This window comes from Panthera onca, chromosome E3 (assembly GCF_046562875.1).
Source record: "Panthera onca isolate mPanOnc1 chromosome E3, mPanOnc1 haplotype 2, whole genome shotgun sequence".
NCBI lineage: Eukaryota > Metazoa > Chordata > Mammalia > Carnivora > Felidae > Panthera > Panthera onca.
Window position 1 is genome coordinate 27,085,443 of NC_138354.1, and position 23,921 is coordinate 27,109,363.

General features: G+C 47.4%; 1 protein-coding gene across 3 annotated transcripts in view; it reads left to right on the forward strand.

Moving 5' to 3' along the window:
- Positions 1-23,921, forward strand: part of SYT17 (synaptotagmin 17) — an 83,123-nt gene that overhangs the window by 49,564 nt on the left and 9,638 nt on the right. For 2 of the 3 annotated variants that reach the window (XM_060648618.2, XM_060648617.2), the window contains exon 7: positions 738-893. In XM_060648618.2, the coding sequence (XP_060504601.1) occupies positions 738-893 (156 nt within the window). Of the gene's footprint in view, positions 1-737; positions 894-17,930; positions 18,144-23,921 lie in introns of those variants that run through there. The other variant, XM_060648619.3, reaches the window with a different exon arrangement.

Consider the following 23,921-nt stretch of genomic DNA (forward strand, 5'->3'; position numbering starts at 1 on the left):
CAGACTCATCACCATGGGAAAGTCAGTATGATAAAATGATTAAGTGTTCCAAAGTCAAACTTCCTGAACCAAGTCCTAATTCTACTGCTTACAAATGATGTGACCTTGAAGAGGTTATTTAACCTCCATAAGCCTCAATTTCTCCATCCGAAAAATTGAGATAATAACAGTATCCATCTCACTGGATTGTTTCAACAAATATTAGATAAGGTACACGAATCTCTTTGTAAATTAGAAAGTGATCTAAGAATGATAGTTACTATTCTGATACTCCTACGTATGAGCTATGGGCTCACTGACAAGGTAATGGGTTTCTAGGGGCAGAAAAATGAGGGCAGGCTCTGGGTCTGACTCTTCTCCCACTAGTCTGATCTTAAGTAGATCATTTCCTATCTTGAGTCTTCAGTTTCTTCATCTGTTAAATGCATACAGTGCTTGACACATGGGAGGAGCTCAATAAATCTTGGATGGCTGGAGGAAGAGAGAAGGGGATGAGCAGATAAACAGCTGGATGGGGAAGAGAGAGGAATGGATAATGGACGGATGGATGGGAAGATGGATGAACAAAAGGAGGGGTGGATACCTGGACTGATGGATGGAAAGATAAATGGATTGATGGGGAAAAAGAGTGACGAAAGGATGGGTAGGTGGTTGGGTTATCAGAAAGATGGCAAGTTGGATGGATGGATTGGGTTTCATGAGCTCCAACATTCTATAATGCTGTGTCCGATTCCCAGACCCGTTTGTGAAAATCCAGCTGGTACATGGACTCAAGCTTGTGAAAACAAAGAAGACATCCTTCTTAAGAGGAACAATTGATCCTTTCTACAATGAATCCTTCAGTTTCAAAGTTCCCCAAGAAGAACTGGAAAATGCCAGCTTAGTGTTTACAGGTACGTTGTGTTCCAGATCCTGATGATCTCCAGGTGAGGCTATTCCACTTATTGTCCTAAAAACAGAAGGTATCTAGAGAGGACAGTCTTTAAGAACTTCATGTCTGGTATTCAGCTACCTGGGTTTGAATTCATTTACCACTTGTGAACTTGGGCAAGATCCATAAAACTGTACAGCATGATTATTACAAATGTAAACTTTGGAGCCAGGTTTCCTGGCGCTTCCACATAATTACTGAAGACTTGGGCAAGTAGGTTGGCCCCTCTGAGCCTCAGTTTCTTCACCTATGAAATGGGCAATAATAGTACTTGCTTCATAGGTTTGTCGTGAAGACTAAGGGACTTACAACCTGGAAATAGTAATGAGTGCTCACTATGTTAGTTTTGGTGGCATGATCATTCCAGTAGCTTATAGTCTAATAGGGAAACATGAGGAAATAGGGTCACCTAACTCAGGAGGATTTTGAAAGCCTTCCCAGAGGACATGGTGTTTAAGTAGAGGCTCCATGTGCCACTCTGGTTGAATTTAATCGGTTGTTTTCAGGGTGTATTAGTTATCTATTGCTGCAAAACGAATTTAGTGACTTAAAATAGTGAACATTTATTAAGCTCATAGTTCCTATGGCTCAGGAACCCAGGCATAGCGTCGTTCGGTGCTCCTGGCTGAGGTTATCTGACAAGGCTGCACTCAAGGTATTGGCTGGGGCCGCAGTCTCATCTTAATGCTCATCTGGGGGAGGATCTGTTTTTAAGCTTATGCACATAGTCAACGGTTGGCAGGATTCCATTTCTTGCAGTGGAGATGCATGGGATTGGAGGCTTCAGTTCCTTCTTGGATGTCAGCCAGTGACCTTCTTGTGTTTCTCATCACATGGGCTTCTCCATGGGGTAACTCACAGCATGACAGATGGCTTCCATCAGAGCAGGCACGTGAGGGAGCAAGATGGAAGCCGGAGTCTTATTGTTAACCTAACCTTAGAAATGATGTCTCGTCACTTTTGCCGTATTCTGTTCACTAAAAGCGACCCAGTGGGTCCAGCTCACCTTCTAGGGGAAGGGGATTACAGGAGGGTGTACTGGGAGTTAGGGATCGTTGGGAGCCATTTTGGAAGCTGGCTACCGCAGCATAGAACCAATAGAAGTAATGGTTTTTATCTCCTGTGTCTTCATCATAGGAGGGGCTTCACTTATATTATCGCTAATACTCATCATGATTCCCCCTGTCAAGTCAGTATCATCCCCGTAGACTTACAGGGCTGGGGACCGAGACCAAGGCTTAAAACCTGAGCGAGCCACCCAGCATCAGACTGGTAGAATCAAGATTCAGGCTCTAGTCTTCCTCGCTCCAAAGATGAAGGGGTCTGCCTTTCCCAAATGCGCAGGTGGTGCTGGCATTGGGGTTCTGACATCACACTGAAGAGTCCTGCTCCAGAGTAGTCAGAAGCTTCATCTGTTTAGATCTAGTCTAAAACCCTTAGCTGCAGGTCTCCCAAGAAAGAAGGCCGTGGCTAAAAAGCCGTTGCATGTGAGGCTTCTTCTGCATGGGCTTATTGCTTCTCATCGCCAAGATTGCAAATGCGCTGTGCTCCAGGACTCCCCCAAGGCAGGTTGGTTCTGGGTTTTCTAAGGACCTGTCACCCAGAGAGTCTGCATCCATTCAGGGGATGCCTGCCCTAAGCAGACACGACAGTCCTATCTGTTGCAGCCTGCGATGGCTGCTGTCCAAGGGTCCCACTTTCCCCAAGGTTTCAGGTGAAGACAGAAGACAGTGATTCCCCTGAACCTTTAAATGGTAGAGGGCAGGCAGTGGGAGCTTTATTGAACCAAGATAAGATCCAAGCATGGAATATGGATTCCCAAGGCCCTACTGAAAATAAAGGACTTAATGTTGCACATGGAGATCAGGAGGGGGCCCAGGGGGCATTGAGTGCCCATAAGGAAAGCTCTGACACTTGTGTATTTTACTTTACTTAAGATTTTATGACAAAAGTAGCACACGCCCGTCACAACCAAAAGATGTGAATGGACAGAGAATCAGAAGAGCAGGCGGGTTTAAATGCATGGGCTGTGGAGCCAGGGCCTGGGCCTTGGCTTTGTGGCCTTGAGCAAGATATGATGGCTATCAGTTGGACAACATAGCTCTAGGTTTTACCTGGATTTATTTTCAGTTCTTGGTCATCCATAGCTTTTTTTTTTTTTTTTTTTTTTTTAAAGAATGTTCTTATTTTTTTTGTGTCTTTAATCATCTCTTCTAAAATTTGAGCATTTATTGCTCTAACAGCTATATGCTTACTAGGGTGTAAAATGGGTGTAACTACACAAGGACATCTTGAAAGATTGTTATGTGGGTTAAATGAGAACAAGACATAATCTTTGCTAAGCACTGTGTCTAGTGCACAGCAAGCACTTAGTAACCGTTAACTATTATTATTTTTTGTTGATTTATTTATTTTGAGAGAGAGTGCATGGGGGAGGGGGAGAGAGAGAGAGAGAGAGAGAGAAAATCCCAAGCAGATGCCACCTTGTCCGTACAGAGCCCAACTTGGGGCTCGAACTCACGATTTCGAAATCATGACCTGAGCTGAAATCAAGAGTCAGATGCTAAACTGATTGAGCCGCCCAGGTGCTCCAGTAACTGTTAATTATTATTTAAAAACAATTTTTTTTTAACATTTATTTATTTTTTGATAGAGACAGAGCATGAGTGGGGGAGGGGCAGAGAGAGAGGGAGACACAGAATCCAAAGCAGGCTCCAGGATCCCAGCTGTCAGCACAGAGCCGGACGCGGGGCTCGAACTCGCGGGGCTCGAACTCACGGACCGTGAGATCATGACCTGAGCCGAGGTCGGACGCTTAAACCACTGAGCCACCCAGGCGCCCCTGTTAATTATTATTAAAAGGCAGTTTTACTCTCTTCTTCATCCCCCTTCTAGTCCCTTCTCCCTTAAGTCACCGGTCACCACCTTGAGCGTCCTGGTATGCATCATTTCACACTTTCTTCCTTCTTCACACAAACATGCACATACAGAAAATTCAGCTCTTTTAAGAAGTTATTCGTTAGGGATATCTGGGTGGCTAGTCGGTTTAGTGTCAGATTCTTGATTATGGCCCAGGTCATGATCTCAGGGTTCGTGAGTTTGAGCCCGGCGTCCAGCTCTGTGCTGACAGTGTAGAGCCTGCTTGGGGTTCTCTCTCTCCCTCTCTCTCTCTGCCCCTCCCTCCTGCCGGAATCAATAAATAAACATTTCTTTAAAAAAAAGAAGTTATTCATTAATTCAGGAAGTATGTATTGAGCACGTGCGCTGTCCCAGACACTGTTTCCGAGGGCTGGGAATATAGCAGTGAACAAAACAGCCCCTGCTCTTCCTGCTCTCATGGAGCTTTTGGGACTGTTCTGTGGACACTACTCTGAAACTTGCTTTTGTTTCATTAACAAACGAATGTGTGCAGTCCCTCCAGGTCAGTGCAAATGTTAGTGGGCCTAGCTCCTTATTTTTTATAATCGCATTATATGCCGTCCTCTTGTGTAGTACAGTAACAGCAGAGATTACACATAGTGGGGGGTGAGGGAGGGTGTGGGGAGGTCAGGGGCATGTGACAGAGCTTGAGATAATGTGGTAAGAACCTTGCAGCAGAAAAATACCCAGAAGGACAGAAAGTTTTGACATCCGTTCAGAGGTGTTTTGAAGCCTTGAGTCCCGTATGTGAACACCGTAGGGCAGAAGTCTCAAACTGGGGCAGCTCTACCGCCCCCACCCCCATACATCTCTCAGTCACCCCCCTGCACTTATGGTGACAGTTATCAGACAAGGCCTGTGCTCTCCATTTGTGGAAGACCTGCTTCTCTTGTTTAAATGTTGGTTTTTGAGGGGTGCCTGGGTGGCTCAGTCGGTTGAGTATCTGACTTGGGCTCAGGTCATGATCTCACGGTTCATGAGTTCGAGGCCCCGTCAGGTTCTGTGCTGACAGCTCAGAGCCTGGAACTTGCTTCTGATTCTGTGTCTCCTTCTCTTTCTGCTCATCCCCTGCTCGTTTTCTCTCTCTTTCTCTCTCAAAAATAAATAAACATTTTTCAAAAATTTATAAGTGTTGGGGTTTCAGGCTCCTAGCTCGAGGGCACCTCTTGCCAGCTTAAAGCCCATTGAAAATATTCTTTCTAGAGAAGGAAGAATCTCAGGTCTCCCTGCCTTCTTCACTAAGGGATTCTTAACTCTGGCTGTATGTACTTCAGAATCGACTGGGAGCTTTAAAGTGCTACCAATGGCCAGACCCCACTCCCAGAGACTCTGACCAACTGGACTGAGTCTGGGGTCTCAGCTCTCTCTCTGTATATGTGTATGTGTATTTCTAAAGCACCCCAGATGTTTAAAGCAACGCAGTCAGGGTTGAGAACCATAGCTGTGAGTGGAAATCCCAGCTGGGATGGCATTTTTCATGAAGGGCCCTGGCTGCAATAATAAAAGAAATACAGATTGAACTAGTATCTATCTAGGCAATTGAGGAATTGTCCTGAATTCAAATCTAGAATGTTCTAACTTGCTTTATTTATCAGCTAGGGGAAAGAGCTGTCACCTCCAGGCTAAAGATCTGAAACCTACCTATTAGCTTGTTTCCAAACACTTCCCAACCAAAGTAAGGTTGATCTGCATTTTGAGCATTTGTGGAGAATCCTGGTAAAAGCCTGTAATTAGCTGGTGGGCGGGGCTTTCTTGGCAGTTACTTTCCTGTGTGGGATGAGGGTTCTTCTGCAGTTTTCAATCAGGTGACTTCTGCAGCTGAAGTTTAAAAAGGGGGTGTGGGGTGGCTTTTCAACTCATGGGGGAGAAACATGCAGCCCAAAAGTCTTCCGGGGAAAGTAAAGTGGATTTGGCCACTGTGGTTAGTGGGCTATTATTGGAAGTGGGGGAAGAAAAGAAGGAAAAATAGAAATGCAGATTGATGGTGCCTCTGCAAAAAATTAAAAATAGAATTACTATGTGATCCAGCAATTGCGCTCTGGGTATATCCCCAAAAGAATCGAAAACGGGACTCAAAACAGACATTGGCATATCCACGCTCATAGCGATATGATTCCCATTAGCTAGAATGTGGAAGCAGCCCAGGTGTCCATCAATAGATGGCTACATGGATAAACAAAATGTGACCTGTCCCTTCAATGGACTGTTATCCAGCCTTCAAAGGAGGGAAATGGTGCTGTGCTACAAAGCGGATGAACCTTGAACGCATCCTGCTACATGAAATAAGGCAGATATGAAAGGTCAAATGCTATATAATTCCATTTATGTGAGATGCCTAGAGTCGACAAATCGATAGAGACAGAAAATAGAATAGAGGTTTAACCGGGGCTGGTCGGGGGGGGGAGGAGAATGGGGACTAATTTGTTGGTGGGTGTGGAATTCTAGTTTGGGAAGATAAAAGCTTCTGGAGACGGATAGTGCGGTGGTTCTGCCACAATTGGAATCATCTCAATGCCACTGCATTGAATATCTAAAAGTGTGTAAGTGTAAATTTTATGTTGCGCATATTTTATGACAATTTAAAAAACAAAAACAAGAAATGCAGCTGGAGCTCCACAGAACGCAGGCGGTTCAGAGTAGTACGTGGATGCTGAGGCTGGCCCCTTGCCGACTGTTTTCCTGAGAAAAGTCCCTGCCCTTTCATTGTCACTTGAAGGACCTAAATGTCATTGTTAGGGGCCACGCCCTGGAGCCAGATGCCCAGGGGTTCGTTCTATGATCTTGGCGCTTGCCTTGACCTCTTTTTTGCCTCAGCTTCCTCATCTGTAAAATGGGGATAATGGTTCCTACATCAGTAGATTGTTGTCAAGTCCAAACTGGGTTAATAATGTACACAAAGGCATAGAATGGTGCTTGGCTCAGAGAAAGTGCCCCATCAGTATAGCTATTATTATTATTACTCAGAAGACACCATATTTATTTATTTAAAAAAAAAATTTTTTTTTTTTTGACATTTATTTATTTTTGAGACAGAGAGAGAGACACAGCATGAACGGGGGAGGGGCAGAGAGAGAGGGAGACACAGAATCGGAAGCAGGCTCCAGGCTCTGAGCCATCAGCCCAGAGCCCGACACGGGGCTCGAACTCGCAGACCGCGAGATCGTGACCTGAGCTGAAGTCACATGCTTAACCGACTGAGCCACACAGGCGCCCCAGAAGACACCATATTTATATAGCTAGGTCCACCTTAAGGCTTTTCTGAAAGAAAGCAGGGCAGTACACACAAATAAATAATATTTTCTACCCACTTGCTAAACTTAAAGTCAGAGTTTCTGTGGAAAACCCAAAAAGGGAAGGAAAACTTATTTTATAGGGGCGCCTGGGTGGCTCAGTCGATTAAGTGTCCGACTTCGGCTCAAGTCATGATTTCCGGTTCATGGGTTCAAGCCCTGCGTTTGGCTCTGTGCTGACAGCTCAGAGCCTGGAGCCTGCTTCAGATTCTGTGTCTCCCTCTGTCTGCCCCTCCGCTGCTGGTGCTCTATCTCTCTCTCAAAAATAAAATAAACACTTAAAAAATACATATATTGGGGCGCCTGGGTGGCTCAGTCGGTTGAGCATCCGATTTTGGCTCAGGTCATGACCTCATGGTTCGTGGGTTCGAGTCCCACATCAGGCTCTGTGCTGACCGCTTGCTCAGAGCCTGGAGCCTGCTTCAGATTCTGTGTCTCCTTCTCTCTCTGCCCCTCCCCCAGTCACACTTTGTCTCACTCTGTTTCTCAAAAATAAATAAATGTAAAAAATTTTTTTTGAAAAAAAAAATTACATATATTATGTTGGGACTTTAAAAAATCCTGAGGCCCAGGCCCCAGGCCAGAGCAACTGTATGAGCCAGAGCATCTGTGTTTGGGGAAGGAGAAGGGGGTATGTGTTTCACGGTTCCCCAGGTGATTCTCTTTTTTTTTTTTAATTTTTTTTAACGTTTATTTTTCAGACAGAGAGAGACACAGCATGAATGGGGGAGGGGCAGAGAGAGAGGGAAACACAGAATCTGAAGCAGGCTCCAGGCTCTGAGCCATCAGCCCAGAGCCTGACGCGGGGCTCGAACCCGCGTACCGCGAGATCGTGACCTGAGCGAAGTCGGACGGTTAACCGACTGAGCCACCCAGGCGCCCCCCCCCAGGTGATTCTCTTGCACAGCCTGGGTTAGCAGCATTCGCCCACACTGTTCTGCCTCCCTCCTCACCCCACTGTCTGCTTGGAGGCCTCCCAGGCCTCTCTTCAAGAGTGAGTTCCAAGGCACCTGGTCTGCTTCCATAATTGCTTGGCTTTCTGCAGCTCTAGCATCAAATTGGTTCATTGAATCTGCTGGTATGATGAGGTGGGCGGGGTCGCGTGGTGGAGGGTGAGATAGAAGGTCTGGAGTGATGCTGCTACCTTCGCGCCTGGGAAAACTTCAGGGCTGATCGGGCAGTGGAGGACCCGCTGGAAAAAGTTTTGGGGTTTGGGAAGCAGGACATTGGAGAAGCCGAGGGCTTCCAGCCAAGGAGAGGAGAGGAGGCCAGTCTGAGAGGGGCAGAGCCTTTCTGCGAGAGCCAGAAACTCCCTCGAGATGGAGAGATGCTGTGGGCTTGTTCGGGGCCACAGATGTTCCCCAGCATCTGGCCTCAGCCCACCTCTGCCACGCCTCCTCTCCAGCCTCCCCACAGCCTCTGTCTCCTCTCCCTGCCCAACTGACTGGGCACCAGGCGTAGCTCTGCCTCCTAGAGAAACGGGTGCACAGCCATTCAGAGTATGGATCGGGGTGACATACGGCTTGGTTCACATGACACCCTTACCATGTAGCAAGTGCATGTGACCTTGGGTCAGGGACGTCCCTTTCCCGAACCTCAGTTTCCTCCTCTTACACCCTTCCAACCTCAGTACATCATATAAAAAGCTTTACACGGTGCCTTGTACACAGTTCGTGCTCCTTGAACACCAATGTGATGGTGACGGTGATGATGACGGATGTTGCCATAGAGGAGCAGACGGACTCTGGAGTTATACAGACTTGGACTTGAATCTTGGCCCCACTGTTAGCCAGCTGTGTGACTTCAAGCAGAGGACTCCACCCCTCTGAGTCTGGACTTTGTCTTGTGTAAAATGTAGCAAATTATTCCTACGATGGGAAGTAAAGGCAAATCAGCATGTGGCCTTGTCCACCCCAGAAATAGCCCCTTGGAAAATCATGCCTGTCATTTGAATAATTCCAGTGTGTAAGAGTTGAAATGCTGGCGCTTTTGAGGTTAACGGCTCGGCCCGGCTGCCTGTGGCTGTCTCCCTAGCCTAGCTCCCTCACCTAATCATCGTCACCCCAAAGCTGCCAGCTGGTACAGTGTCCACGAGCCAGGGATTGACACGAAAGCTGTGCCAACTCAGCCATAGAACCAGACCGGCTTGTGCTCCCTGAAGTGCCCTGGGGTTGGCAGTGTGTGGGAGGACCCGGCGGTAGGCGCTTGGCTCCAGCCAAGACCCAGATCCGGTCACAGGAAGCGAGCGGCCGAACGTGGAGACCAAAGCCTCCGCTTTCTGGACAGAGGGTAATGAAAGTGGTCCCCTGTGGGCCAGAGTGTGGGGAAGATTGCAGAGAGGAAGGCAGCCCCAGAAGGAAGCCCATGAACTTACATATGAATTCCTGGGCTCACCCCGAGCTGCTCGTGAGTGAATATGACCCTAAGCAGTACATGGGAGACGTTGAGAACCGAACTACAAAGTGTAGACTACCACCCAGGTCTGGAGCTGGCTCCTTGGGGACAGATAGGAATAACACTGAAAAGACCTTGAAAACTAACTGACATTGGAAGAACAGCATATAGAAGGCGGGTTAGAACATGTGGTCTGAACCTAACCTAGCCAGTTGCCTGATGCAACTGAAAAACCAATATATTTAGAAGGATTTATTTATTTATTTATTTATGTATTTTAAAATAATTTTTTATATTTTTATTTTTGAGAGAGAAAGAGAGTGGGAGCAGGGTAGGGGCAGAGAGAGAGGGAGACAGAAGATTGGATGCAGGCTGCAGAGCCTGATGCAGGGCTTAAACTCACAAACCACGAGATCATGACCTGAGCTGAAGTTGGACGCTTAATCAATTGAGCCACCCAGGCGCCCCTATTTAGAAGGATTTAAACAAGACCTAGAGTCTCATGATATAATATTCAAAATGTCCAGGATACACTCCAGAATGACCTGGTTCCCAAAGAACCAGCAAAGTCTGGCAAATTGTCAGAGGAAATATAATCAGCAGGCACCCACTGCAAGATGACCCAGATATTGGAATGATCACACAGAGACTTTAGAGAAGTTCTTACAACCATGCTCCAAGAAGTAAGCCTGAATCCTCTTGGAAAGAATGGTATAGTAGAGAATGTAGCAGGTTAGTAGAGAAACAGAAGAAAGAACCAAGTGGAAATTTTTGCACGGCAAAGTAGAATGACAAATCAGATATTCACTGGATGGGCGCAAAGGCAGAATGGAGATGATGGGGGAAAGAGTGAACTTACAGACAGATCAAGAGAAATGATGTACTGTGATCAGCAGAGTAAAACGATTAGAGGAAAAGAGGAACAGAAGGGGAAAAGAGAGAAGTATGGTGGCGACCATCAGGATGGGAGTGGGGGACTTACCCCCCAGACGTCCCATGAGTTCCTTACCAGGTTGCTGGACCACTAGCTCAGGGGCCCCATGACTGTCCTTCCCTTCCCAGAAAGCATTAGCAAGTCACGAGGAGGCAGTATCGCGCTGTGGTTGAATTCAGCCAGCCCTGGCCTCAGACCGTGACTGTGGGCAAGTGGCTTTGCCTTGGTGAGGCTCAGTTGCCTTGACTGAACAGTGGGGACATTATATTTATCGTGAAACCCCTGTGAGTTCATTATCTCATTTGGTCTTTCAATAAACTTATAAGGTGGCCATTATTCATTGGGGAAACTGAAGCTCAGAGAAAGGGATTGCAGTGAGTCGAGCCAACTGCAAAGTCTGCGAGAATGGTCCCCACAAGACTGCCCTGTTCTCACTTCAGACCAGCCGGCTAGAAAGTCAGGGTCCCTGTGACCGTGCAGTTTCAATGATGCACAAGAATGACTCACAGGACTCCAGAAAGTGCTACTTAAGACTACAGTCTCATGGTGGCAGAAGGACACAAATGAAAATCGGCCCAGGAAGGAGACACACAGGGCAGAGTCCAGAAGGGGTCCAGATGCGGAGCCTCTGGTCATTTTCTCCGCAAGGAGTCCTGGATGGCGCTGCCTCTTCCTGGTCACTAGGTGTGCACTGTGCATAGAATGTTACCGATTAGGGGAGTTCACCGAGCCTTTGGTGTCCAGAACTTGTACTGGAGCTCCATCTTGCACTCTCTGACAGCTGAACTTCAGCCTCCAGCACCTCCCAGAGGTCCAGCTAATACCTCTCATCATCAGTTCCTCCAGGAGACCCAAAGCTCTCCCCATAAATCACATTGTCCAGTGCCAGGGGCCCTGAGGCAAACACAGCCCCTGCAGGATATTCCAGAAGCCCGGAGATCACCTCCCAGGAGCCAAGGACATAGACCAGATCACTCTGTGGACACAATGAATTCTTTACTACATAGGAAATAACTGGTCACTTGGGCCACGAGGTCATCCAGCTGGTGAATGGTTGGGCCAGGCTTCCAACCCAAGTTGTTTGGTTCCCAAGTCTTCCTCACTCTTAACCAAGTACACTTTGATGACCGTGTGAATCTCCTGGCGATCTTGTTAAAATGCAGATCCTGAGTCAGTAAGTCTGAGAGAGACCTGAGCCTCTGTGTTTCTAATAAGCTCCACGTAACACCGATGCTGGCCTGAAGACCACACTTTGAATAGTAGGAAGACACTTCACCTGTTCTCCCAGCTTACCCCATTATGTCCAGGGCACAGAAGGCAGTGTGAGTTTGGAAAAAGTACCACAGGGCAGGTCAAGTAGAGGCTGTAGGATGAGAAGCTCACTTTTTTTCCCTAAGTGCCTTGAGAAGCCCTTGGAGGGTATTTGGCCAGGGAAGTGCTATGATCATGTTTTAAAGTATCAGTCCAGGGGCGCCTGGGTGGCCCAGTCACTTAAGCGTCCGACTCTTGAGTCCAGCTCAGGTCATGATCACAGTGGTTTGTGGGTTCAAGCCCCACATCTGTGTTGATGGCAGAGCCTGGTTGGTATTCTGTCTCCCTCTCTCTCTGCCCCTCCCTTGTGTGCTCTCTCTCTCTCTCTCTCTCTCTCTCTCTAAGTAATAAATGAACATTTAAAAGAATTAATAAACTATCACTCCAGCTGTTGAATGGAGGATGGTGTTGTCAGAAGGCAAGAGGGGGAGCCAAGAGACCTTCTGGAAGGCTACAGTGCTGGTCAAAGGGACAGGTGATGGTGGCTTGGACCACGGAGGTGGCAAAAGGGGGTTCAAAAAAGTAACAGTGAGATCTAAGGTAGGAGGCAGAGTCAACAGAAAGTGCTCATGGTGTAGATGTAAAGGACACTCCTCTATCTTGGCAAGCTCCTTAACTCCTCTGAATGAACATTTCCTTGTCTGTAGATTTCAGTCTCCCAACTCTTAGAGTGCCATGGGGACAAAAGGAAATGATGTACATAATGTTATTAGCACAGCAGTTGGCCCTTAGTGAGGGCTCGGTGGATGTGACATTGAGCCTGGATGTGAGCATAGGCAGTCAGCAGATGGAAGCAGACGCCTGGCTCTCCTGGCAGAGCACTCCCACCTCACTTCTCCGGAGAGCTCCTTGAGGCTGCCAGAGTCCATCCACCCAGGTGGTAAAACTTGGCTGGATCTTAAACATTCATTTTGGGTTCTGGTGGCAGCCTTTAAAGACCAGGCCAGCTGCCAGGGCTCCTGGGGATTTTTACTCCATTTGCATGGTTGTTTAATGTGTTTGGTGCCTTTGGAGGGAACCTCATTCCAGGCAAATCTCCATGGGGGAAAGCATCAGGGGACTGGGGATTTATTCAACCACACGTGTCCCTGCAGAGCCTCAGCAAGAAGTGGGAAAGGAGAGCCAGTGAAGGCCAGATTCAGCCTTGCCTTGTGCTTCAGTGCTGGCGAGAAGCCGCCGGGCTCAGCAGCCAAGGCCAGCACCTGGTGGCTGTAAGACGAAGGCTTGCTGGTGGAATAAACCAGACACCATGAATATCCTTTCCGGAGAGTCCTTCTGTCCATTCTTTGTCTTGACTGCACCAACCCAGAGCTGCTCGTGCGGGAGAAGGCTTAACCTTTAAAACACTAGGGACTGTGGGGCACAGGCTGAGTGTCCCTTATCTGCCTGCATCTCGGGGAGACCTTGTGGATCAAGCTTTGGCTTAGAAGTCAGAGAACCAGATCCAAAGAGCGTGGTAACTGAATCATCTCAAGTAGGACCTTTTCATGTTGAACCTCCATTTTCCACCTGTCAGATTTAAATAAGATCTACCTGGAGGGGGCATCTGGGTGGCTCAGTTAAGCGCCTGACTTCAGCTCAGGTCACTATATCACAGTTCATGAGTTTGAGTCCCACATTGGGTGAGCTCGAGCCTCACATTGGGTGAGCCCCACTTCTCTCTCCCCCTCTCTCTGCCCCTTGCTCGCTTGCGCCTAAAATAAAATAAAATAAAATAAATAAAATGAAAATACAAAAACATAGGTCTACCTCGAGGTAGCTCATTCCGTCTTTAGCAATGATAGCAAGCACATTCATGGCACTTCCTGTGTGCCCAGCACTGCTCTGAGTGCTTCACGTGAATTAACTCATTTAATCTTCATGGCACTGTGACATAGGAATTGCAATTATGTTATGAAGGAGGAACTGAGGCACTGATTGGGGAAGTACTGTGCGCAAGGTCTTCTGGGTCCAGAATCTGGACTCTCGGTCACTGAGTTACACAGCCTCAAATATTTATCAAGCCCCTACTATATTGAGGTGCTGTGCTAGTTGCCGGAGAAATAGCAGAGAGGCAGAAATAATTAATCCTTTCATGAGACTGGTATGCTAGCTGGAGTGAGACAAAGAAACACCTAAATAATTACAGAGTATGGTGACAGGGGCTGGAGCATCACTTTAAACTGGGTAATATAAGCTTAGAAAGGGCTGGCTATGCAAAGATCAGGGAGAACAGTCTAGGCAGAAGAAATGGCAAGTGCAAAGGCCCTGAGGCAAGAATGAGCAAGAAGGTGAAAGTGGCCAGAGCATAGTTAATGAGGGGAGTGAGTTACACGAGAGGTCAGAGCAAAAGTAGCTTAAGCTTACTTGTTAAGCTTAGATGACAAGTATTTCTTTCTCTTTTATTTAAGTTTATTTATTTTGAGAGAGCGAGAACAGGGGAAGGGCAGAGAGAGAAGGAGAGAGAGAATCCCAACGAGGCTTTGTGCCGCCAGTGCAGAGCCCAGTGCGGGGCCTGATCTCACAAACCGCCCCCCTGAGACTGTTAGGCACTGAGAAAACTGGCGAACGTGACAGATGTGGCTTCTGCCTTCCCGAAGGAGTGAGATGATGTGCGTGTAGGGATACTTAGCACATAACAGATGCTCAGTGGGTGTAATTTTCTCTTTCCATGTGTGTAAGCTGACATGAAAGCTGCTCCCCTAGGTTTCTGCCTAACCCCCAGCCCCCACAGGAAAGCAGGATGTAGTTGGCTTATAATGGCAATCGTTTCTGGAGACAGCCTTAGGCAAGGGCATTCTTCACCCACCAACAGGAGGGTGAAGAATGAGCAGAGCGGGCACAAGGGGTAGGCCTTCCCTCTGTCTTTAGGCGCTGGTGCCCCGCTCCGGCCGGGGGAGGGAGGGTCTTTGCGGCTTACCTCATGGCTGCTTTCTTTGTGATCCTGAGTTACCCAGGCCCAGGAAGGTGTCCGCTGGCCGGGCACCAAACTTCTCATTACGTGTCTGCTTTTAGATTCTATTCTGCCTAATTTTATCAGGGCTGGAGAAGCAGAAGAGAGGCAGCCTATGGATGATTTGTGGCTGGGATCCTCTTCCATCCTGGTTCAGGGTCATCTTGGCCCTCTCAGTGGTATGTTGGGTCAGGAGGGGTCAGGACACTTCAGGGGGGCATGGACAACTCTGTGATCAAATGAGGGTCCCCAGCCTTACTACAAGAAGCTTCTGTAAAGCCCAGGGTGTTCCTGAGGCATTTGAGGACTGGGGCAAATCATTCTTTCCCAGGTTATTGAGGGTGCCTCACAAGAGAAGTCACAGAGGGGATAATGGGAAGGGCAGGAACTCAGTGGTAGCTCTCTTCCCACTCTTTTTTTTTTTTTTTAATTTTTTTTAACGTTTATTTGTTTTTGAGACAGAGCATGAACGGGGGAGGGGCAGAGAGAGAGGGAGACACAGAATCTGAAACAGGCTCCAGGCTCTGAGCTGTCAGCACAGAGCCCGACGCGGGGCTCGAACTCACGGACCGCGAGGTCATGACCTGAGCCGAAGTTGACCGCTTAACCGACTGAGCCACCCAGGCGCCCCTCTTCCCACTCTTAATAAGAGGCAACCTTCATTAAGGCTTAGTGGATTCCAGGCACCGCCCCAAGGACTGAGTTGGCCCTCACAACAACCAGACGAGGGAGGTACTACTGTTATCCCCATTTTATAGAGGAGGAAGAGCTCGGATGATTTGCTTAAAGTCACTGTATGAACTAAGGGAGGGGAAGGCTGCTGTAGTAGACCAGCCACGCTGTGTGGGGCTTAGCACGGTAGAAGCTTCTTTCTTGCTTGCACACTGGTGTTTGTGGGCTCTTTCATGAGTAGCCTTCTGTGCAAGGATTCAGCGACCCAGGCCCCTTCCATTTTGTGGCTCTGCCGTTTCCTCAGGCCGTGGAGGGTTTCACCTCTAGCTGGTGGTTGGGAAAGAGAAAGTGTTGAGGATTGTGTGGGAAGTTTTAATAGGCCAAGCCTGGAAGTTACGAATATCACTTTCACTTCCATTCAGACTCCGTTGGCTCCAGCTCCCCGCGAGGGGGAGGCTGAGATAACAGTCCTGCTGCTCGTCCAGGAAGAAAAGGCTTTGGTGACCTCACGGCCATCTCTGCCAAAAGGGCCCAAGTGGGCAAATAAAAGCCAACCTGGGCCCTGAACAAGCTTGCTCCCCTGCCTCCCCGAGCACCTGCTGCCTCTGAGCTCCCCATAAGTGTCAGTGTTGGGGGGATCCCACCTCACCGAACCCCAGGCTCAGGGAATTCAGCCCAACGAGAGCAGTTACTGTAGTGAATTCGCCAGATACCTTTTGGCTGGCAAGCCCTGGACACCTGCTGACGTACGAAAGGAGTTGACCACTGGTTCTCAGCTGGGCTGATGTTGTCTCCCAGCGGACATTTGGCAGGGTCTGGAGGTGTTTCTGGTTGTCGCAACTCCAGGGGTGCCACTGGCATCTGGTGGGTAGGGCTCGGGGATGCTGCTGGCATCCCACAATGCACTGACAGCCCCCCACGATAGTGCTGAGGTGGAGACACCCCCGAACCAGAGCGGTGGATCTGCTGGTCTTGGAGTTTGCGGGGTGAGGTGGTGACCTCTGTGAAGGGCAGGCGGGTGCCGGCTCAGAGCCAGTCTGTTCCAGTTAGGTGCCTGTTAGAGACATATTTCTTCTCCTTATGGCATTTTAAGCTCTCTTCATTCTTAGTGGTTTTTCTTTGGCTGCCTGAGTGTGAAGAATTCAGGGGTAGAAACTCTTGGGTGAATGTGTGCTCATCTGTGCAGATTTTTCAAATGGCTTCCTTGCTTCCACCCATAAAAATGTGGGCAGACAGAAGCATGCTCTGCAAACAAGCCGCCTTCCCAGGTGGTATGACCTGGACAGATGGAGTGCAGCCTGGCTCTGCGGGCGAGGGGGTGGGGGGCCCTCTCAGGAAGAGGAGCAGGGTATTTTTAAATCCGGTCTCTGCTCCTCCCCACCTTGTGGTTTATGGGTACGTGTCACTTGCATGTGGTGATGTGCAGGGTTCACAAGGGAAGAGGAGTTCTGATGGCTTTTCAGTATTGTAATTATAAAGGATATATATTTATACACACATGTATGTGTATATAATACAACCATTAGGAGAGAGTAGAATAAAAAGTAAAAATTCTCCCTGCTTAAAGGTGGTTACTCCTAACAAGTCTTCTTTCTAGGAATATACGCATTTATGTGTATGTGCACATGTATGTGCCTATATATCTGGCAGATGTACATGAGTGTGTGTGTGTGTGTGTGTGTGTGTGTGTGTGTCTCCACCTGCTATTGTGAGTATCCAAAATATATATGCTTTTCTGCAACTTGCTCTTTTCACATAATGGTTCTTGGGCATTTTTTCATATTAGCGTACTTATATATAGGAGAGCCAGGCACCGTGGATACATTAGTGAACAAATTAGACAAAAATCCTGGTTTTGGGGCACCTGGGGGATGCTCAGTCGGTTAAGCGTCTGACTCTTGATTTCAGCTCAGGTCATGATCTCACAGTTTGTGAGTTCGAGCCCCGGATCAGGCTCCATGCTGACAATTCCAAGCCTGCTTGTGATTCTCTCTCTCTCCCTCTCTCTCTGTGCCCCTCCCCTGCTCTCTCTCTCTCTCTCTCTCAAAATAAATAAATATATGTTAAAAAAAAGTCCCAGTTTCATTAGATGGCTACTTGAACATGGGAAGGCAAGTAGCAAACAAAACAAATCCATATGATGCCATGTAGAGATGATGTTCGGTGCTAAGGAGGAACAGAAGGAAGGAAAGAGAATAGTGAGTTTTGGAGTGAGGATTGCAAGTTTTTCCAAGGTAGCCGGGGAAGGCCTCATGGAGAAGGGGACATTTGAGCCAGGATGTGAAGGCAATCAGAGAGGAGATCGGAGATGTGCCACGTGGATGTGAGTGAGTGTGGGAAGAGCATTGCAGCCAAAAAGGATAGCAAGTGTAGAAGCCTTTACATGGGAGAGATAGCAGGCAGACCAGCATGGCTGACACGGAGCACAGATTCCCCTAATTATTTGTACCAACCACGTGATATTTCATTAAGTCCAGGAGTTGGAGAAGTTATTTAATTAGTCCCCTGTTGGTACCATTGGGACTAATGCCAGGGTTTTTTTTGCAGTTAGAAGAATCATTGGGGTTGGCATCCTCAACGCGTCTCTGCTGATGTGTCCAAATATACCATGAACTAAAACCCAGCCATGGGATTGCTTGGTCGAAGCATAGATGTTTGTCTGTTTTGATAGCTAGTGTCAAAATCTGCAACCCCCCCCCCCCCAAAAAAAAAGTGGCACAGTTTTATTCTTTTCTGTCTCCTTGCAAACGAAACAGATGGTTTTGGCAAATATTTTTGCACCTTTGTGGCCCAGGGAGGCCCCAACTCCTGGCCGCCCAAAAAAGGATTCTTGTAAGGCTGAAATAAACAAGTTTTGAAGATTCTGAAGTGCTGAACAGCTACGAGGTGATTTTTTTTTTTTTACCTTTAAAAAGCATTTTGATTTTTAATATATATTATATAATAATTCAAATATATGGAAAAGTACAGAAAAATAATCACAGGCAATCAGCACCACCCTCCCCGCCCCCCCACCCCGATCTGCCTCAGATTAATTTTTCATTTCTTAGTTGCCCTCGGCAAAGCAATTCCACACTGGTTGCTGGCTTCCAGAACCCAGGGTGTGCAATTATTTTATTTTGAAGTGAACTGTGTGAAAAAGGGATACATGGACTTAATCAAGGTTTAAAACTTTTGCTCTTTGAAAGAGTTAAGAAAACAAAAGAGCAAGGCACACCTCGAGGAATTTTTTGGGGGCGCCTGGGTGGCTCAGTCCGTACAGCATCCAGCTTCAGCTCAGGTCATGATCTCGCGGTTTGTGGGTTCGAGCCCCGCGTCGGGCTCTGTGCTGACAGTTCTGAGCCTGGAGCCTGCTTCGGATTCTGTGTCTGCCTCTCTCTCTGCCCCTTCCCCACTCACTCTGTCTCCTCTCTCTCTCAAAAATAAATTTAAAAAAAGAGGAATTTTTTGCAAAACATAACCAATAAAGAACCTGTATCCAGAATACATAAAGAATTCTAGTAGCTCAGTAACAAGACAACAGTCCACAATTCAGTAAAAAGCGGGCCAAGGTTTGAACAGACGCCCTTCGCAAGAAGACACAGGAACGGGAAAGCAGCACCAGAAAAGATGCTCTACCTCCTTAGTCATCAGAAATGCAAAGTAAAACCACCGTAAGATCCACTGCGCCTCCACTAGCACAGCTAACGCCGAAAATACCGGGGCGCCTGGGTGGCTCAGTAGGTTGAGTGTCCCTCCGTCTTCTGCTCAGGTCATGATCTCGCAGTTCGTGGGTTTGAGCCCCACGTCGGGCTCACTGCTGTCAGCCTGTCAGCACAGAGCCTGCTTTGGATCCTCTGTCCTCCTCTCTTTCCCTCCCCCACTTACGCTGTCCCAAAAATAAATAATTTTTTTTTTTTTTAATTTAAAAATAAGGGCTGAAAATACCAAGGGTTGGCGAGGATGTGGGGCAACTAGAACTTTACTGCATTTCCGGTGGGAATGCAAGACGCTGTAACCACTTTGGAAAACAGTATGCATGGCCTTCTGAAGTTAAATACACATTTACCATACAGACCAGCATTCCACTAGGAGTGGAAGAGAAATGAAAACATACGTCCACAAAAAGTCATGCACACAGATGTTCTTAATGGCATTATTTGTTAACAGCCAAAAACCTGGAAACAACCCAAATGTCCATCAACTTGTGGATGGATAAACCAATTATGATACATCATACATTAGACTACTACCCAGCAATAAAAAAGAAAAAGATACTAATACACATACACATGGATGAATCTCAAAAACATTATGGTATAATGCAAATGACTATATACTGTGTGATTCCATTTTTATGAAATTCTGGCGTAAGCAAAACTTAGCCCACTTGGGTCAGGGAAAAGGATGGAAGGGAAAGGGAAAAGAAGGAACTTTGTTGGAGAGAGAGAACTATGTATCTTGATTATAGTGGTAGTTACGTGTTCGTATACAATAATCAGTATACATCCAATTGTGTTCTTAAAATGGATTTTATTCTGTGAAAATAATACTTTAGTAAATAAAACCGAAGAGAATTTTTTTTTAATTTTTAATTTTATCTTATTTATTTTTTTAGTTTTAATTACTTCTTTATTTTTTAAGTTTATTGATTTGTTTTGAGAGAGAGAGAGAGCACAATCGAGGGAGGGGCAGAGAGAGAGGGAGAGAGAGACAATCCCAAGCAGGCTGTCTACTGTCAGTGCAGAGCCAGACATGGGACTCAAACTCATGAACCGGGAGATCGTGACCTGAGCTGAAACTAAGAGTCGGACGCTTAACTGACTGAGCCACCCAGGAGCCCCATAAGTGTTTTGTTTGTTTTTTTTTTTAATTTTTTTTTTAACGTTTTATTTATTTTTGAGACAGGGAGAGACAGAGCATGAGCAGGGGAGGGTCAGAGAGAGAGGAAGACACAGAATCTGAAGCAGGCTCCAGGCTCTGAGCCATCGGCCCAGAGCCTGACGCGGGGCTCGAACTCACGGACCGAGAGATCATGACCTGCGCTGAAGTCGGCCGCTTAACCGACTGAGCCACCCAGGTGCCCCAGTGTTTTTTTTTTTTAATAAAATATGTGGACGTGATTTTAATTTGCATTTCTTGGGAGTCTCGTGGCATGGAACATCTGTCATGAGCTTTTCCTGTGGAAGGGGAAAGGCATTTAAGGCAGGGATGCGCCTTGAACAGGATCCAGCGTGCTCATGGGTCAAAAGTAGACTTGAATCTTTCATTTGCTGTTGTGATTAGACAGCACATCAGGGTGCTGGACCCTTCTGTTCAGGCCCAGGATGGTGTTTCTGGCCATGTGTGGTCTGGTTGTTGTGGTCACTGGGATAACCTGGCGGGACCCACCGGGAGCTCCTCGGCCTCTCTCCGGGGACTGTGGCCTTTTTCCCTCCTGTGACCAGCCTGTGAACGGAGTAGCCGCACAAACCCGGAAACAGATTTCTGGGGCAGAAAGAAGCAAGTTAACGGCTATGAAAGTAAAACGGTTGAGTTTGTGTGTTTGTCTTTTACTGTCTCAACATTTTATTGAGACCCTTTAAGAAAATATTGGAAGAATTATTCAGTCAACACCTGTATCCCCATCACCTAGATTTTACAATGACTATTTTGCTGTTTGCTTTGTCACACGTCTAACCATCTCTCTGTGTATCTCTCAATTCATGTTGTTTCCATGCCTTTCGAGACCAGTGGCAAACTTTAGTTCCCATTCATTTGTTGTTTAAAGTTGACTTTTTGCTGAAGCTTGACATACAGAAAATCGTTACACAGGCGTGACTTATGAAGAAATCACTGGCCATTGGTGATTAAGTGAGTCTTCTGCCCCTTTCCTCTCTCCAGACGTTGGGCGGTTGGGATGGGCTGAAAGGTCCAACCTTCTAATCATGCCTTGGGCTTTCTGGCAGCTAGATCCCATCCTGAAACCATCTGGAGACCTCAGCCATATCATTAGTATACAAGAAGACACTCACCAGTTGAAGATTCCATGGGTCTTAGAAGCTCTTGTGTCGTGAACCAGGGACTAAGACCAAATATTATAATCAAAGATGCTCCTATCATCCGTTTCACTTGGAAATTACAAGGGTTTTAGGAGCTCTGTGTCAGGAAGTGGCGGCAGAGACCAAATATGTATGTTTTATTATGTCACTTCGTGTGCATTCATTTACATATTGTCTGTGACTCCTTTCTTTTAATGTTTGTTTACAGAGAGAGAGAGAGAGAGAGAGAGAGAGAGAGAGAGTAGGGGAGGGGCAGAGAGAGGAAGAGAGAGAATCCTAAGCAGGCTCTGTGCTGGCAGCCCAGGGTCCAGCGTGGGGCTCGATCTCATGAACTGTGAGACCGTGACCTGAGCCAAAATCAAGAGTTGGACACGTAACCAGCTGAGCCACCCAGGCGCCCCTGTGGCTGCTTTCTGCTGCAATGGTGGGGTAGTTGCAACAGAGACTACAGTTGGCCCTTGAAGCCTAAAATATTTACTGTCTGGCTCTTTATGGAAAAAGTCTGCCTACCCTTCCCCTGATGTAACACCTCTGGGCTCTCTTTCATTCATCTTATTATTTGATTTATTCTCTGTTATTTTGTATCCACTCCTCCCAGGGAAGAGTTGACTTACCTGACTGGGAACAGTTTTCCTCTGGAGGTCCACAGCCTTCTGCTGGATGGGATTAAGGTGGGTCCCAGCCCTCCTCTCGCTGGGACCTACCTGCCTACAATGGGCGGGGAGGGGTGGGATTCTCTGTAGCTCCTTCAGGGCACCTGCTGTTCAGGCTTGGCCCTGCAGGGCCAAGGCCTCCACTGGTTTTGGTCAGAGAAGTTTAATTCCAGAACAACTAATAGGGCCAGGCCTCCTCCCACGGTCCAGCTGAACTACCAATCCAACCACTGTTTTGTTCTGCATCTAACACAGTGTATCTAACCCAGCCCTATGAGAATCGCCAGGGGAGCATTTGAAAAACCCTGGAATCTAGCCCCTGACCCCAAACCAATCAACAGAATCTCTTGGACTGAGTTTCTGGGCACTAGGCTTTTTCAGAGCCTTCCAACTGACTCACATGTCTGCGATATTTCTCCTTTATTTTCTCAATTGTTTCTCAATTATTTCTGAAGACTGGGAGGGGAAGATTCGATTAATTACCCCCTTGGAGGTTCAGCAGGTATTTTGCAAATAGCTCTGAAGCCAGTTTGTAGCGAACATTTCCCCCAGAGGGATGCCAGCAGCTCAGAAACAAGTGTACAAAGATGATCCTCTTTCAGATACATACATTGTGGTTGTTCGTGTAAAAAACAAGCACATTATATTATAGTCACACCTTTAAATGCTTCCTCCTAGACGGTGTGATTCACACGCAGAACTGAAAGTGATTCTTCCACCCATATGCCATCTTTATAAACGCAGGCTCCACATGGCTCAGTTTCCGCACAGAGGAGTGAAAAAGTGGACCAGCCGTGGTCCAAAGGAATTTCAAAGGGGATTTCAGTCTTGAGTCCTATGTCTTGAGGAAGGTGGAAGAGACCTAATTCCAAGGCCACAGTGACAGTTCTCAGAGCCTCTTCCTCCACTCCCAGGTTTGCGGATTAATGAAGGGAAACCCCAGGCCACATGCTTTTCCCTTAAGGCAGGGTTGCTCATTCTCAGTGCTTGCGGGCGTTTGGGGCCAGATGATCCTTTGTTGTGAGGCTGTCCTGAGTACAGTAGGGTGTTGAGCTGTATTCCCCCTCTGGTTGTGACAGTCCAGATGTCTCCTAACTTTGCCAAATTTGGGCAACAGAACAGGCCCAGCTGAGAACCACTGCATGAAAGGAATTGAACAACTCGTTAAGCTTGTATATATCCTGTAGACCTGGCCAAAAGGGACTTCCACCCTGGGCCTTGTGCTTTTTTTTTTATTTTTTTTAATGTTTATTTCTTTTTGAGAGAGAGAAAAACAGAGCATGAGTGGGGGAGGGGCAGAGAAAGTGGGGGGAGACACAGAATCCAAAGCCAGCTCCAGGCTCTAAGCTGTCAGCACAGAGCCCGACACGGGGCTCAAACTCACGAACTGCAAGACTCGGGAGCCGAAGTCGGATGCTCAACCGACTGAGCCACCCAGGTGCCCCTGGGCCTCGCGCTTTCAGTGGGGTGAGAGGTCTGAAGGCAAGTCCAAGGAGTCAAGGTAACATGCCCACCGCATGCTCAGGGCTCTCTCTAGCGCATCCTCAGGAAAGCAGGCCATGACGGTAGTGTGTGGGCCCGAGGAGACAATAATAGTACTCACCTTGTAAATAGAGTTGCGGGGATGAAATCATTTAGTGTCATCACGAATCCATAGAACGGGGGCTGACACACCATATGCACTGTTTTTCGAATCGATAGTCAGTAGACATAAGACAACTTCCTTGTCTGCTGCCTCCCTAAAGAAGTAGCCATTCAGATGCTGGAGGCAGACCTGCTGAAGCCCAGAGAGATGACGGGAAGGTCTCCAACATGGCGCCTCACACACCAGCTGGAGGGCCTAACTCCCCTACAAACACATTCAC